This window comes from Pseudorca crassidens, chromosome 3 (genome assembly GCF_039906515.1).
Source record: "Pseudorca crassidens isolate mPseCra1 chromosome 3, mPseCra1.hap1, whole genome shotgun sequence".
NCBI lineage: Eukaryota > Metazoa > Chordata > Mammalia > Artiodactyla > Delphinidae > Pseudorca > Pseudorca crassidens.
Window position 1 is genome coordinate 67,148,439 of NC_090298.1, and position 16,267 is coordinate 67,164,705.

A 16,267-nucleotide genomic window follows, 5' to 3' on the forward strand; every position below is an offset into this window, starting at 1 on the left:
GGAGGTTTTAAAACTCCTAATGCCTAGACCATACCCCAGACCAATTAAATCAGAATCTCTGGGGTGGAAGCCAGGCATTAGTAGTTTTCATAAGTCTCCAGGTGATTCTAATGTGCAACCAAAGTGAGAACCAGTGTTCTAGAATTGTTTGTGTCAGTTTTACCAGGGTAATTGTTAATAGGCAGACCTGGGTCCAAAATTACTTCTATTGAATTAGAGTCTCTACAGATGAGCAAGATGAATCTGAATATTTATCTATACTCCCAGATGATTCATATACACACCAAGTTCCACAACCTTTGGCTTATAGAGTTAAGGGGTCTAACATTGACCTGCAAAGTCCTCAGGGAACAGAAAACTCTGAATTCTCTATCTATAGTCAGAAACCTTTTGAGGTTGGAGGCAAGTCTATTTTGGAAGTCTCCTTAGAGGTCTTCATTTAGCCACTGTGGTTAAAGAGCTTGCAGGTGTCAGTAATAACTCCAGGTTGTTTCAACACAGTTTTGAAGTGAATACTTTATTAGGACAAATTTATCCTCTAGTGGGAAAGCTAAAATAAAGAGGCCATCAAGCTAACATTAGAAAGAGTAATTTAACAAAATAATAATTACCTCTTAGAATTAAGGATGTAAGAGAGGAATTCTTATAGAAAAGCATAAAGTTCCAAATTAGGCTTTCCCCCCCCGGCCCTACAACTCATATTTTTCAAAAAAATTACAATTAAAAATTTTTTTAAGAGAAGGGAAAAATTAAAGACCAATAGGAATCCGCATTATATTTTAAAATATTCATCCATTAGGAATTTGTTACACTTTAAGATATGTAAAGTATGTTCTAAAATGTCTCATCTTACTCTAACAAATATCCTATTTAGGGAAACAGGGCAAAGGATTATTAATTCTACTTTTTATAGACATATTATTTCCAGCACATAATACAGTGTGAAGTTCTCAGTGTTTATTGAATTGAATTGAATCGTTGGATGAGAAAGCTGAATCAAAGAACCATTAAATACTAACCAAGTCTTCATCAATTGATCAAGATAGAACTGCATCAAAAATCCAAGTCTAATCCAGAATTCTTTCCCTAAAAGCAAGTTTACTCCTGTATAATTTGGAAATTAAAGGTCATTCTTTTAGCCAGTAGTCCTCAAGCTTGGTGCACCTAAGGACCATATGGATGCTTTTAACTATATCCAGGGTACCAATCAAAGACTGTGATTCAATAGGGCTGAGGTGGAACCAGATTCTAACAAGCATCATCTATCAGAAAACACATGTAACTGCAAAACATATAATTAATCCAATGAACAGTGATTGTCAAAACAGCAAATACCATTGGCTAACTCTGAGAAAAGTGAAATATGTAATTTAAAAAAGTAAAATGACTCATGTCCCCAATAGATATTTGTTGAATGTATGAATCCATTAGTCAATAGTATCAAATTAACACCAAACTGGTTTACAACATTTAGCATAATATACAAAGAGGAAAATTTTAGATTCTGTGATTTTTCTGGCCAACCTTCTCAGTTTGAACTTTTTGGCCAACCCAATAAAAGGAATTGAAGGTTGCAGAGCTGTGCACAGGTAGGGAGAATGCACAGAATGCCTTCAGTAAGATGGGCACAGAATTCTGAGAATGAAGAAACAGTCCTTCCCTAAGGCATTAGATTTGTAACTAGGCAACAAATAAAATATGATTACTTCTAGCCAGCCCAAAATGCGGCTCCCACCAGAAAAGAGCTTGCTTAAAAATGCCTTTCAAAAGTCTAACCTCTAGACAATTTTGGTGTTCAACTCATCTTATAATTTACATCTTATAATTAACACACACACGTATGTGTATATATACATATATGTAGATATACATATATACACATAATTACATATATATGTATATGATACACATTAATGTATGGCATTTTAAGAACATGTATAATTTGATAATTCTATATAAAAACCAATACTAATCATTATTAGTTATAAAGTTACAACCTCATGCTATTTTCATTACCAAACAAGCATTTGTAATGGCTAAAATCCAAAATACTGGCAATAACCAATGCTTGTGAGAATAGGAAACTCTCATTCTTTGCTGACAAGTATGCAAAATGGTACAGCCACTGTGGAAGGCAGTTTGGCAGTTTCTGACAAAACAAAATGTACTGTTACCATAAGAATTACACTCTTAGGTATTTACTCAAATGGGTTGAAAACTTATGTCCACACAAAAACCTGCACATGAATGTTTATGGCAGCTTTATTCATAATTGCCAAAAATAGAAGCAACTAAGATGTTCTTTAATAGGTGAACGAATGAACACACTGAAGTACATCCATAAAGTGGAATATTATTCAGTGGTTAAAAGCAAAAAGAGCTATCAAGTCACAAAAAGACGTGGAGGAAACTTAAATACATACTGCTAAGTGAAACAGGTTACTCTGAAAAGTCTACATAGTATATGATTCCAGCTACATACTGTAGGATTCCAACTGTATGACATTCTGGAAAAGGCAAAACCACAGAGACAGTGAAAAAAAAAAAAATCAGTGGTTGCCAGGGGTTGGGCGTAGGGAGGGAGGGATGAATAGGCAGAGCACAGATTTTTAGGTTAGTGAAACTATTTTGTATGAGGCTTTGGTGGACACATGCTATTATGCATTTTTCAAAATCCATAGAACCGTACGGTACAAATAGTAAACCCTAATATAAACTATGTACTTTACTTAATAATAATATAGTAATATCAGTTCATCAACTATAACAAATATACCCAATTAATGCAAGAAGTTAATAAGAGAGGAGACTAAGGGAGGGGGGTATACGGGAACTTTCTGTACTCTCTGCTCAATTTTTCTGTAAACCTAAAACTGTTTGCAAAACCAAAACCTAATTTTAAAAAAAAATGTAGGTAATATTAATGCTAGCACTGGAAACATTTTTTCTAATTTGTAACATACTGACAAAATAGTTGTTAAACTAAACCTATTAACTATGTATTTGTCACTCCTATATCATGAAACTTAAAATTCTTTAACTATTTAGCATATTCCAAAAGATATTTAATTCACATTCTGTCATATAGAACTAAATTAGTAAGCCCTGCTATAACTGGATGTCTGAAGAATTTTTTTCAATTCTTTTCCCAAATGAAATGTTCATATTATATTGGTCCATCTCTGATTTTCACTATAGTTTTTATTAGCAAAAAGATAATAAATATTTTGCCTACAATGCATTGTTATGTAACTGAATGCAGAAGTTGCTACCTTAACCTATGAGATGACTAGTTATAGCTACTGAAAGCCTTGTGCTGTTTTTCTCAAACTTCGATATGTGTGGGAGTCAACTGGAGATCATTTTTAAAAACAGATTCTGATTTAATTGGTTTGAGGTGGCACCTGGTAATCTGCATTTCCAACAAGCTTCCAGGAAATGCTGATGCAGGACTACACTTTGAATAGCAAGGTTCTAGAGTATATCTAGGCTATAAGATAATTACCGCTGTGAAACGCAAACCCAAATCCCTAGCAGTTCTTGCAAGGGACTAAACAGCTGCTTTTTTTGGTTCTCCCACCTGGAAAAGCTCTCAGGGCTTCCAGCACTTCTAAATTTTCTTTCCCAATATATAATCCTTTTCAATTTTATCTGTAAAGAGGAAGACCTGATAACCTTTGTACAGTAAGCAAGCTACCCATTTAGTCATAATACTCTCCTAGCTCGTATGAGCCAGAGATCATTTATTTCTAGTTCAATTCCTCTATTTATATGTCTTCAAGCACAGAAAGGTCAAGTGACTGGCTCAGGGTCACTTATCCAATAACTTAGAGGTCAGGTCTCAAATCCAGGTCTCTGATTCCAAATCCAATCCCTTTCCCTTATTCTCTGCTGCTTCTAATAGTGATGCACTTCAGAGAAGAGGGACCAGTTTGTTTAGACCACAAAATCCCAGTTCTAAATTGAATCCCTCAGCCTCCAGCTTCCCATAAACCTTAAACATAGGTTTAAGGTCTTAATAGAACCTGAGTCTTGAAGGAGGAATAGGATATTGATCAGAGGGAGGGGAAGAGGGGAATGGCGAATGTCCTAGCGTGAGTAGTGAATATATAAGCCACGAATACTAGAGTGATGATTAAGACCATGATGTTAAGAATGAGTAAGGCAAAATTGGATATGTCAGACAGAGCCAGATTTCCAATCATCAGCAAAAAATGCAGAGTGCATCCTGGCTCTGAGACTTTGAGAATATTGCGTACTTTTCTGGAGACCTTCAATGGTCAGGAATTTGTGGAATTTCTGTAGAAGCCTGTTATAATACACATAATACAGTCTACTGTAATACCTACACTGCTTGTAACTGTCTCTAAGGGCTCAGATCACCAACAAGGGACTGAGAAGCTCCTGATTTTTGTCAGGCTGAGTCCAAAGTCCCCACAGCTGATTCTTCCTTATTGTAGCATCACTGCTCAGCCTTCACACATGAATATCTCAAAACATCTCTGGAAAGACAGAGATGGGAGCCCAGAATCTTGGCTGCCTTGACACTTACCTAATCACCTGAAGAGAATATTACTAACTTATTGGCAAAGCTTTGTGACATAGTGTCAGAGCAGCATCCGGAGGAAGACAGTCTGGCAACCCCACTTGAGCCCCCCCAATCAAGGGCTGCTTGCATAGAGCACACACACTTACAGAGGAATCCCCTCTTGAAATGAGAATAGAATTTTCATAATGGGATGTTGTCCAGTGTTTAGTGGCAAGGACTGTAGCCAAGGTCATATCATCCTAACTTTTTTTTTTTCCTGTGCTGCAGGGCTCTAGGGTGGAGAGTGTAAGAGTATACAAAGGCAGACTTTTACTGTTAGAAATCCTTAGAAGGACAGTAATGTTGAGCCATACTTCTAAGAAAAAATCATCACAAGTGGACATATTTTGTTTAACTTCAGGTTAAATAAGAACAAGCATAAAAGAGAGATATGCAGATAGCACACTTGTTGAACTTACAAAGATTTTCACACTAAAACTGCTGACATGTGAGAAGGAGGAAGCTGGCTTATAGATAGGGCAGAGTGGGCAGTTTTCTTTTCTGGGTATCATCTCTGAACTGAATCAACAGAATAATGTCTAGGAAGCTTGAAGAATGCAGCGTTAGGACAAATGTGAAAGAAAGAGACACATATCAGTTCAATATAAAAGCAGCATTTTGCAAGTATGGCTGAACAACGATGAAAAGGGCCAACACGCCTGGGAGGATAGAAACAGTCTAGGAGTCAGTGGGGAATGTGGTGTATTCAGTGGGAGAGAAGTAGCATTAGCCAATGGCCAGGGTTCTTTGCTGCTCAAAGATTCTATCATTCTATTACAAACAAGAATAATGACTTGTATATTTTGCAATCAGTGATAGTAAAAGCACAATGACTGTGGATGACTTACTGTGCTGACAGTGAATCCCATTAAATCCTCGGGGACATTTACAGACATAGCCTATGAATGTATCCCCTCGGTATGCTTCACTTATTTCACAGGTTCCTCCATTATGGCACGGATTAGGAGTGCAGGGACCTGAAAGATAGAAAAAGAATATTGCTGCATGATGCATATGCTTTAAAGTAGACATTGGGTCAACATTTTGCAATTAATAATTTTATAGAGGAAAGTGTTCTGGATATTAGTGCCATAGGAAATGTAGTAGTTGGGGGAGTTCTAGAGATCAATGGCATGGGTTTGAATCCTGGTTTCATCACTTTCTAGCCATGTGGTCTTGGACGATTTATTTAACCTCTCCGTACCTCAGTCTCATCTTCTGTTGAATGCAATACTAATACAATCTACCACAAAGGGGGATGATAGAGATGAAAACAATTCATACAGGGCTTCCCTGGTGGCGCAGTGGTTGAGAGTCCGCCTGCCGTTGCAGGGGACACGGGTTCGAGCCCTGCTCTGGGAAGATCCCACATGCCGCGGAGCAACTGGGCCCGTGAGCCACAACGACTGAGCCTGCGTGTCTGGAGCCCGTGCTCCACAAGAGAGGCCGAGATAGTGAGAGGCCCGCGCACCGCCATGAAGAGTGGCCCCCGCTCACCGCAACTAGAGAAAGCCTTCACACAGAAACGAAGACCCAGCACAGCCAAAAATAAATAAATAAGGGGGACGAGGGGAAGATGGCGGAAGACTAAGACGCGGAGATCACCTTCCTCCCCACAGATACACCAGAAATACATCTACATGTGGAACAACTCCTACAGAACAACTACTGAACGCTGGCAGAAGACCTCAGACCTTCCAAAAGGCAAGAAACTCCCCCACGTACCTGGGTAGGGCAAAAGAAAAAAAGAAAAAAACAGAGACAAAAGAATAGGGACGGGACCTGCACCAGTGGGAGGGAGCTGTGAAGGAGGAAATGTTTCCACACACTAGGAAGCCCCTTGGCGGGTGGAGACTGCGGGAGGGGGGGAACTTCGCATCCGCGGAGGAGAGCGCAGCAACAGGGGTGCGAAGGGCAAAGCGGAAAGATTCCCGCACAGAGGAACGGTGCCGACTGGCACTCACCAGCCCGAGAGGCTTGTCTGCTCCCCCGCCGGGGCGGGCGGGGCTGGGAACTGAGGCTCGGGCTTTGGTCGCAGCACAGGGAGAGGACTGGGGTTGGCAGCGTGAACACAGCCTGAAGGGGATAGAGCACCACGGCTAGCCGGGAGGGAGTCCGGGAAAAGTCTGGACCTGCCGAAGAGGCAAGAGACTTTTTCTTCCCTCTTTGTTTCCTGGTGCGCGAGGAGAGGGGATTAAGAGCGCTGCTTAAAGGAGCTCCAGAGACGGGCGCGAGTCGCCGCTAAAAGCGCGGACCCCAGAGACGGGCAGGAGACGCTAAGGCTGCTGCTGCCGCTGCCAAGAAGCCTGTGTGCGAGCACAGGTCACTATCCATACCTCCTTTCCGGGAAGCCTGTGCAGCCCGACACTGCCGGGTTCCCGGGACCCAGGGACAACTTACCCGGGAGAACGCACGGCGTGCCTCAGGCTGGTGCAACGTCACGCCAGCCTCTGCCGCCGCAGGCCCGCCCCTCACTCCGTGCCCCTCCCCCCTCCCAGGCCTGAGTAATCCAGAGTCCCTGAATCAGCTGCTCCTTTAACCCCGTCCTGTCTGAGCAAAACACAGACGCCCTCCAGCGACCTACACGCAGAGGCGGGGCCAAATCCAAAGCTGAGCACCTGGGAGCTGTGAGAACAAAGAAGAGAAAGGGAAATCTCTCCCAGCAGCCTCAGAAGCAGCGGATTAAAGCTCCACAATCAACTTGATGTACCCTGCATCTGTGGAATACATGAATAGACAATGAATCATCCCAAATTAAGGAAGTCGACTTTGGGAGCAAGATTTACGATTTTTTCCCCTTTTCCTCTTTTTGTGAGTCTGTATGTGTATGCCTCTGTGTGAGATTTTGTCTGTATAGCTTTGCTTCCACCATTTGTCCTAGGGTTCTATCCGTCCTTTTTTTTTTTTAATTTTTTTTCTTTCTTAATAATATTAATTTTAATAACTATTTTATTTTACTTTATCTTCTTTCTTTCTTTCTTTTTCCTTCCTTCCTTCCTTTAGACAATGAATCATCCCAAATTGAGGAGGTGGACTTTGAGAGCAAGATTTATGATTTTTTCCCCTTTTCCTCTTTTTATGAGTGTGTATGTGTATGCTTCTGTGTGAGATTTTGTCTGTATAGCTTTGCTTCCACCATTTGTCCTAAGGTTCTATCCGTCCATTTTTTTAAATTTCTTTTCTTAATAATTATTTTTTATTTTAATAACTTTATTATATTTTACTCTTTTATTTTACTTTATCTTCCTTCTTTCTTTCTTTTTTCCTTCCTTCCCTCCTTTCTTCCTTCCTTCCTTCCTCCCACCGTCCCTCCCTCCCTCCTTCCTTTCTTTCCCTCTTTCCTTCTTTTCTTCTTTTTTTCTTCCTTCCTTCCTTCCTTTCTTTCTTTCTTCCTACTTCTACTAATTCTTTCTCTCTACTTTTTCTCCCTTTTATTCTGAGCCGTGTGGAGGAAAGGCTCTTGGGGCTGCAGCCAGGAGTCAGTGCTGCGCCTCTGAGGTGGGAGAGCCAACTTAAGGACACTGGTCAACAAAAGACCTCCCAGCTCCACATAATATCAAATGGCGAAAATCTCCCAGAGATCTCCATCTCAACACCAGCACCCAACTTCACTCAACGACCAGCAAGCTACAGTGCTGGACACCCTATGCCAAACAACTAGCAAAACAGGAACACAACCCCACCCATTAGCAGAGAGCCTGCCTAAAATCCTAATAAGTCCACAGACACCCCAAAACACACCACCAGACGTGGACCTGCCCACCAAAAAGACAAGATGCAGCCTCATCCACCAGAACACAGGCACTAGTCCCCTCCACCAGGAAGCCTACACAACCCACTGAACCAACCTTAGCCACTGGGGACAGACACCAAAAACAACGGGAACTACGAACCTGCAGCCTGCAAAAAGGAGACCCCAAACACTGTAAGATAAGCAAAATGAGAAGACAGAAAAACACACCGCAGATGAAGGAGCAAGATGAAAACCCACCAGACCTAACAAATGAAGAGGAAATAGGGAGTCTACCTGAAAAAGAATTCAGAATAATGATAGTAAAGATGATCCAAAATCTTGGAAAGAGAAGAGAGAAAATGCAAGAAACATTTAACAAGGACCTAGAAGAACTAAAGATGAAACAAACCACGATGAACAACACAATAAATGAAACGAAAAATACTCTAGGGGGATCAATAGCAGAATAACTAAGGCAGAAGAATGCATAAGTGACCTGGAAGATAAAATAGTGGAAATAACTACTGCAGAGCAGAATAAAGAAAAAAGAATGAAAAGAACTGAGGACAGTCTCAGAGACCTCTGGGACAACATTAAATGCACCAACATTCGAAGTATAGGGTTTCCAGAAGAAGAAGAGAAAAAGAAAGGGACTGAGAAAATATTTGAAGAGATTATAGTTGAAAACTTCCCTAATATGGGAAAGGAAATAGTTAATCAAGTCCAGGAAGCACAGAGAGTCCCATACAGGATAAATCCAAGGAGAAATACACCAAGACACATATTAATCAAACTGTCAAAAATTAAATACAAAAAAGCACATTAAAAGCAGCAAGGGAAAAACAACAAATAACACACAAGGGAATCCCCATAAGGTTAACAGCTGATCTTTCAGCAGAAACTCTGCAAGCCAGAAGGGAGTGGTAGGACATGTTTAAAGTGATGAAGGAGAAAAACCTGCAACCAAGATTACTCTAGCCAGCAAGGAGCTCATTCAAATTTGATGGAGAAATTAAAACCTTTACAGACAAGCAAAAGTTGGGAGAGTTCAGCACCACCAAAGCAGCTTTACAACAATGGCTAAAGGAACTTGTCTAGGCAGGAAACACAAGAGAAGGAAAAGACCTACAAAAACAAACCCAAAACAATTAAGAAAATGGTAATAGGAACATACATATCGATAATTACCTTAAATGTAAAGGGATTAAATGCTCCCACCAAAAGACACAGATTGGCTGAATGGATACAAAAACAAGACCCATATATATGCTGTCTACAAGAGACCCACTTCAGACCTAGAGACACATACAGACTGAAAGTAAGGGGATGGAAAAAGAAATTCCATACAAACGGAAACCAAAAGAAAGCTGGAGTAGCAATTCTCATATCAGACAAAAAAGACTTTAAAATAAAGACTATTACAAGAGACAAAGAAGGACACTACATAATGATCAAGGGATCGATCCAAGAAGAAGATATAACAATTGTAAATATTTATGCACCCAACATAGGAGCACCTCAATACATAAGGCAAATACAAACAGCCATAAAAGGGGAAATCGACAGTAACACATTCATAGTAGGGGACTTCAACACCCCACTTTCACCAATGGACAGATCATCCAAAATGAAAATAAATAAGGAAACACAAGCTTTAAATGATACATTAAACAAGATTGACTTATTAATTGATATTTATAGGACATTCCATCCAAAAACAACAGAATACGCATTTTTCTCAAGTGCTCATGGAACATTCTCCAGGATACATCATATCTTGGGTCACAAATCAACTCTTACTAAATTTAAGAAAATTGAAATTGTATCAAGTATCTTTTCTGACCACAGCGCTATGAGACTAGATATCAATTACAGTAAAATATCTGTAAAAAATAAAAACACACGGAGGCTAAACAATACACTACTTAATAACGAAGTGATCACTGAAGAAATCAAAGAGGAAATCAAAAAATACCTAGAAACAAATGACAATGGAGACACGACGACCCAAAACCTATGGGATGCATCAAAAGCAGTTCTAAGAGGGAAGTTTATAGCAATACAAGCCCACCTTAAGAAACAGGAAACATCTCAAATAAACAACCTAACCTTGCACCTCAAGCAATTAGAGAAAGAAGAACAAAAAAAACTCAAAGTTAGCAGAAGGAAAGAAATCATAAAAATCAGATCAGAAATAAATGAAAAAGAAATGAAGCCAACGATAGCAAAGATCAATAAAACTAAAAGCTGGTTCTTTGAGAAGATAAACAAAATAGATAAACCATTAGCCAGACTCATCAAAAAAAAGAGGGAGAAAACTCAAATCAATAGAGTTAGAAAAAAAGGAGAAGTAACAACTGACACTGTAGAAATACAAAAGATCATGAGAGATTACTATGAGCAACTCTATGCCAATAAAATGGACAATCTGGAAGAAATGGACAAATTCTTAGAAATGCACAACTGCCAAGACTGAATCAGGAAGTAATAGAAAATATGAACAGACCAATCACAAGCACAGAAATTGAAACTGTGATTAAAAATCTTCCAACAAACAAAAGCCCAGGACCAGATGGCTTCACAGGCAAATTCTATCAAACATTTAGAGAAGAGCTAACACCTATCCTTCTCAAACTCTTCCAAAATATAACAGAGGGAGGAACACTCCCAAATTCATTCCACAAGGCCACCATCACCTTGATACCAAAACCAGACAAGGATGTCACAAAGAAAGAAAACTACAGGCCAATAACACTGATGAACATAGATGCAAAAATCCTCAACAAAATACTAGCAAACAGAATCCAACAGCACATTAAAAGGATCATACACCATGATCAAGTGGGGTTTATCCCAGGAATGCAAGGATTCCTTAATATACGCAAATCAATCAATGTGATAAACCATATTAACAAATTGAAGGAGAAAAACCATATGATCATCTCAATAGATGCGGAGAAAGCTTTTGACAAAATTCAACATTCATTTATGATAAAAATCCTGCAGAAAGTAGGCATAGAGGGATCTTTCCTCAACATAATAAAGGCCATATATGACAAACCCACAGCCAACATCGTCCTCAATGGTGAAAAACTGAAAGCATTTCCACTAAGATCAGGAACAAGACAAGGTTGCCCACCCTCACTGCTCTTATTCAACATAGTTTTGGAAGTTTTAGTCACAGCAATCAGAGAAGAAAGAGAAATGAAAGGAATCCAAATCGGAAAAGAAGAAGTAAAGCTGTCACTGTGCAGATGCCATGATACTATACATTGAGAATCCTAAAGATGCTACCAGAAAACTACTAGAGCTAATCAATGGATTTGGTAAAGTTGCAGGATACAAAATTAATGCACAGAAATCTCTGGCATTCCTATACACTAATGATGAAAAATCTGAAAGTGAAATCAAGAAAACACTCCCATTTACCATTGCAACAAAAAGAATAAAATATTTAGGAATAAACCTACCTAAGGAGACAGAAGATCTGTATGCAGAAAATTATAAGACACTGATGAAAGAAATTAAAGATGATACAAATAGATGGAGAGATATACAATGTTCTTGGATTGGAAGAAGCAATATTGTGAAAATGACTCAACTACCCAAAGCAATCTACAGATTCAATGCAATCCCTATCAAACTACCACTGGAATTTTTCACAGAACTAAAACAAAAAAATTCACAATTTGTATGGAAACACAAAGACCCCGAATAGCCAAAGCAATCTTGAGAACGAAAAACGGAGCTGGAGAAATCAGGCTCCCTGACTTCAGACCATACTACAAAGCTACAGTAATCAAGACAGTATGGTACTGGCACAAAAACAGAAAGATAGATCAATGGAACAGGATAGAAAGCCCAGAGATAAACCCACACACATATGGTCACCTTATCTTTGATAAAGGAGGCAGGAATATAGAGTGGAGAAATGACAGCCTCTTCAATAAGTGGTGCTGGGGAAACTGGACAGGTACATGTAAAAGTATGAGATTAGATCACTCCCTAACACCATACACAAAAATAAGCTCAAAATGGATTAAAGACCTAAATGTAAGGCCAGAAACTATCAAACTCTTAGAGGAAAACATAGGCAGAACAATCTATGACATAAATCACAGCAAGATCCTTTTTGACCCACCTCCTAGAGAAATGGAAATAAAAACAAAAATAAACAAATGGGACCGAATGAAAATTCAAAGCTTTTGCACAGCAAAGGAAACCATAAACAAGACCAAAAGACAACCCTCAGAATGGGAGAAAATATTTGCAAACGAAGCAACTGACAAAGAATTAATTTCCAAAATTTTCAAGCAGCTTATGCAGCTCAATAACAAAAAAACAAACAACCCAATCCAAAAATGGGCAGAAGACCTAAATAGACATTTTCCAAAGAAGATATACAGACTGCCAACAAACACATGAAAGAATGCTCAACGTCATTGATCATTAGAGAAATGCAAATCAAAACTACAATGAGATATCATCTCACACCAGTCAGAATGGCCATCATCAAAATATCTAGAAATAATAAATGCTGGAGAGGGTGTGGAAAAAAGGGAACACTCCTGCACTGCTGGTGGGAATGTGAATTGATACAGCCACTATGGAGAACAGTATGGAGGTTCCTTAAAAAGCTACAAATAGAACTACCATATGACCCAGCAATCCCACTACTGGGCATATACCCTGAGAAAACCATAATTCAAAAAGAGTCATGTACCAAAATATTCATTGCAGCTCTATTTACAATAGCCCGGAGATGGAAACAACCTAAGTGCCCATCATCGGATGAATGGATAAAGAAGATGTGGTACATATATACAATGGAATATTACTCAGCCATAAAAAGAAACGAAATTGAGCTATTTGTAATGAGGTGGATGGACCTAGAGTCTGTCATACAGAGTGAAGTAAGTCAGAAAGAGAAAGACAAATACCATATGCTAACACATATATATGGAATTTAAGAAAAAAAAATGTCATGAAGAACCTAGGGGTAAGACAGGAATAAAGACACAGACCTACTAGAGAATGGACTTGAGTATATGGGGAGGGGGACGGGTGAGCTGTGAGAAAGCGAGAGAGAGGCATGGACATATATACACTACAAAACGTAAGGTAGATAGCTAGTGGGAAGCAGCCGCATAGCACAGGGAGATCAGCTCGGTGCTTTGTAACCACCTGGAGGGGTGGGATAGGGAGGGTGGGAGGGAGTGAGACGCAAGAGGGAAGAGATATGGGAACATATATATATGTATAACTGATTCACTTTGTTATAAAGCAGAAACTAACACACCATTTTAAAGCAATTATACCCCAATAAAGATGTTAAAAAAAATTTTAAAAAAAATCATACATATAAAATACCCAGAACAGACACATATGAAACACTCAGAAAGTATTAGCACTAAGTAAAATATTGTTATTAAGGTCTCTGAATTATAGCATCTCTTCTGCATGTTTAAAAAGTAATAGTGAATGGCAATTTCTAGAGTCACAAACACAGAAGAGCTTTTGTATCCTGCTGGTGAAAGTAGCATAAGCTTGTAAGTGACTATAACCTCATGGGTCAAGGAGAGTGTATAGCTGGTTGCAATAATTTTTTCGACTATCTGTGAGCTTGTGGTGGGGCATACTTCGGGAGAACTACAATTTTTGCCAATGTGTAGGAAGTAGCTCATTGAAAGTTGCAAATATAGAGAAGAGTTATTTTATTTTAATTTTTATTTTTATTTTTTGCGGTACGCGGGTCTCTCACTGCTGTGGCCTCTCCCGTTGTGGAGCACAGGCTCCGGACGCGCAGGCTCAGCGGCCATGGCTCATGGGCCCAGCCACTACGCGGCATGTGAGATCTTCCCGGACCGGGGCATGAACCCACGTCCCGTGCATCGGCAGGCGGACTCTCAACCACTGCGCCACGAGGGAAGCCCGAGAGTTATTTTTAAGCTTTGAGAAAGTAACTTCACCAGAGTGACTGGTACTGGGAGAGTCAATAGGATTGTGGTGCTTCACCTCCCTTGGAGAGAACCAGCTGCCGGGGTGGAGGTGTAGAGCTGGGCCAGTCCTGCCTGACCCTGGCACTCCTCTACTGCACATTCTTTACTCTGGGGTGCCCCTTTGGTATGGCTGAGATTTTTTCAACTGGCATAGCATCCAAGGCTTTTTCTTTGCAATATTCCTTCATTCCTTTTCTCTCTTCAGAGTTGACAGGCTTGTGTCACAGTCTCTGAAGGCTCATCCTACCTACTCTTGCTCTCTCTCCCGTTTGTCCATCACAGTTATCCCCCCCTCCAATAAACCTTTTGCACGTCTAATTCTGTCTTATATTGCTAGTTGGCCTCTTGGAAGATGCTAATTGACTCAGGGCAGAATCCAGATTGGAGTTTGTGAAGAAAAGTTGAAGGAAGAAAAAGTTCTCCCTGGGAGATGAAGAAAGGCTAAGCAAAATATATAGTATTCTCTAATTTTGTCCTTTTTTTTTTAATTGGAGAGACTAGAACACACTTATGTGAAACAAAAATCACTGAAGAGAAAGTTAAGATGTACATACTAGAAAAGGCAAGCGAGAGTAATTAAACCAAGTGTCTGACTCTATATGTAGAGATAAATTCCAGAGTCTGGAGGAAGATTAGTGAAGAAAAGTGAGTGGTTTCAGCAGAGACTAGAGAGTAGGTGAAAGTGTTGGCACAAGAATGGTGATAACCAGAGTCAGCTGGGTGGGGGCAAGGCTATTAAGTAAGGGGTCCCCAACCCCTGGGCCATGGACCGGTACCGGTCCGTGGCCTGTTAGGAACCGGGCCGCATAACAGAAGATGAGCGGCGGGCAAGTGAGCGAAGCTTCATCTGCCGCTCCCCATGGCTCCCCATCTCTCCCCATCGATCACATTACTACCTGAACCATCCACCCTCCCCACCCCTGTCCGTGGAAAAATTGTCTTCCACGAAGCAGGTCCCTGGTGCCAAAAAGGTTTTGGGACTGCTGTATTAAAAGGTCGCAATAGTGAATGGCTACCCAAGTGTGGGTCAAAGCCATTTAACAACTTGATGAGAGAAAAGGAAATTCACCATCATCACAAAGTTGACAACAGAAAGCACTCAGAGTTTGGGCAACGCTATCCTGCAAGACTTCATAATTCTATCACCTCCTCCAGTAGCTGTTTGACAGTTTCTTCCAGTTTAAAATCTCATGAAATTCAATGGTTGTAGAATCTAATAAAGATATACGTGAAATAGGCAACAATGTGGCAACTCTGGTGTCTAGATCCTCAATTCTTGGTAGGGCTGACTTTCAAAGAGTGAAAAGAAATCAATGTAGCTGTGATTTTTCTCCAGATATCTGCATACCAATTAAAAATAATACATTTATTCAAGTAGGTAGTTTAGTGCTATGCAGTACTTGTCAATTAGACCAACTAACACCTGTCCTTGAGGTGGTATGTTGTAGATGTTTGAGACAGGAAGAAGGTGTTAACACCAGTGGTCATTTTTCTCCATCACGAAGAGATGCAAACCATGCTACAGAATCCCTCCCTTATTCTCTTCTTTCTCACTTTCTCTTTCCTCCCTCCTCTCAAATTAATTAACATTAACGATGCCTGACAACTTACAAATTCCTTTCACATAAATAATCTCATTTATTCCTCCTAGCGACTAGATGATGTAGTTGTCCTTACCATTCTCTTTTACCTTTTTCAAAAACTTAAAGACAGAAAGATTAGGTAATATTTCCCAAATGAACATCTACAAGTGATGCATTTAGGTCTCAAGCTAAGAATCTGTGATCCTAAAACCTACATTCTTTACAGAATCAACCAACTGGGGAGGAGTGAAAGAAATAAACGTGACATTAGAGGGTTGACTCATCAGTTCACTCAAAATAAGAAAATACATGACCTAGATTTTTTTATTAACTGATAACTGATAGCCATGCATATAACTGCCAA

General features: G+C 39.8%; 1 protein-coding gene across 2 annotated transcripts in view; it reads right to left on the reverse strand.

Annotated features, from left to right (window-relative positions):
- The window catches only part of EDIL3 (EGF like repeats and discoidin domains 3), a 426,053-nt gene that overhangs the window by 218,554 nt on the left and 191,232 nt on the right, over positions 1–16,267 (reverse strand). For both annotated transcript variants that reach the window (XM_067731176.1, XM_067731177.1), the window contains one exon: positions 5,437–5,565. In XM_067731176.1, coding sequence (XP_067587277.1) covers positions 5,437–5,565 — 129 coding nt within the window. The remainder of the gene's footprint in view (positions 1–5,436; positions 5,566–16,267) is intronic.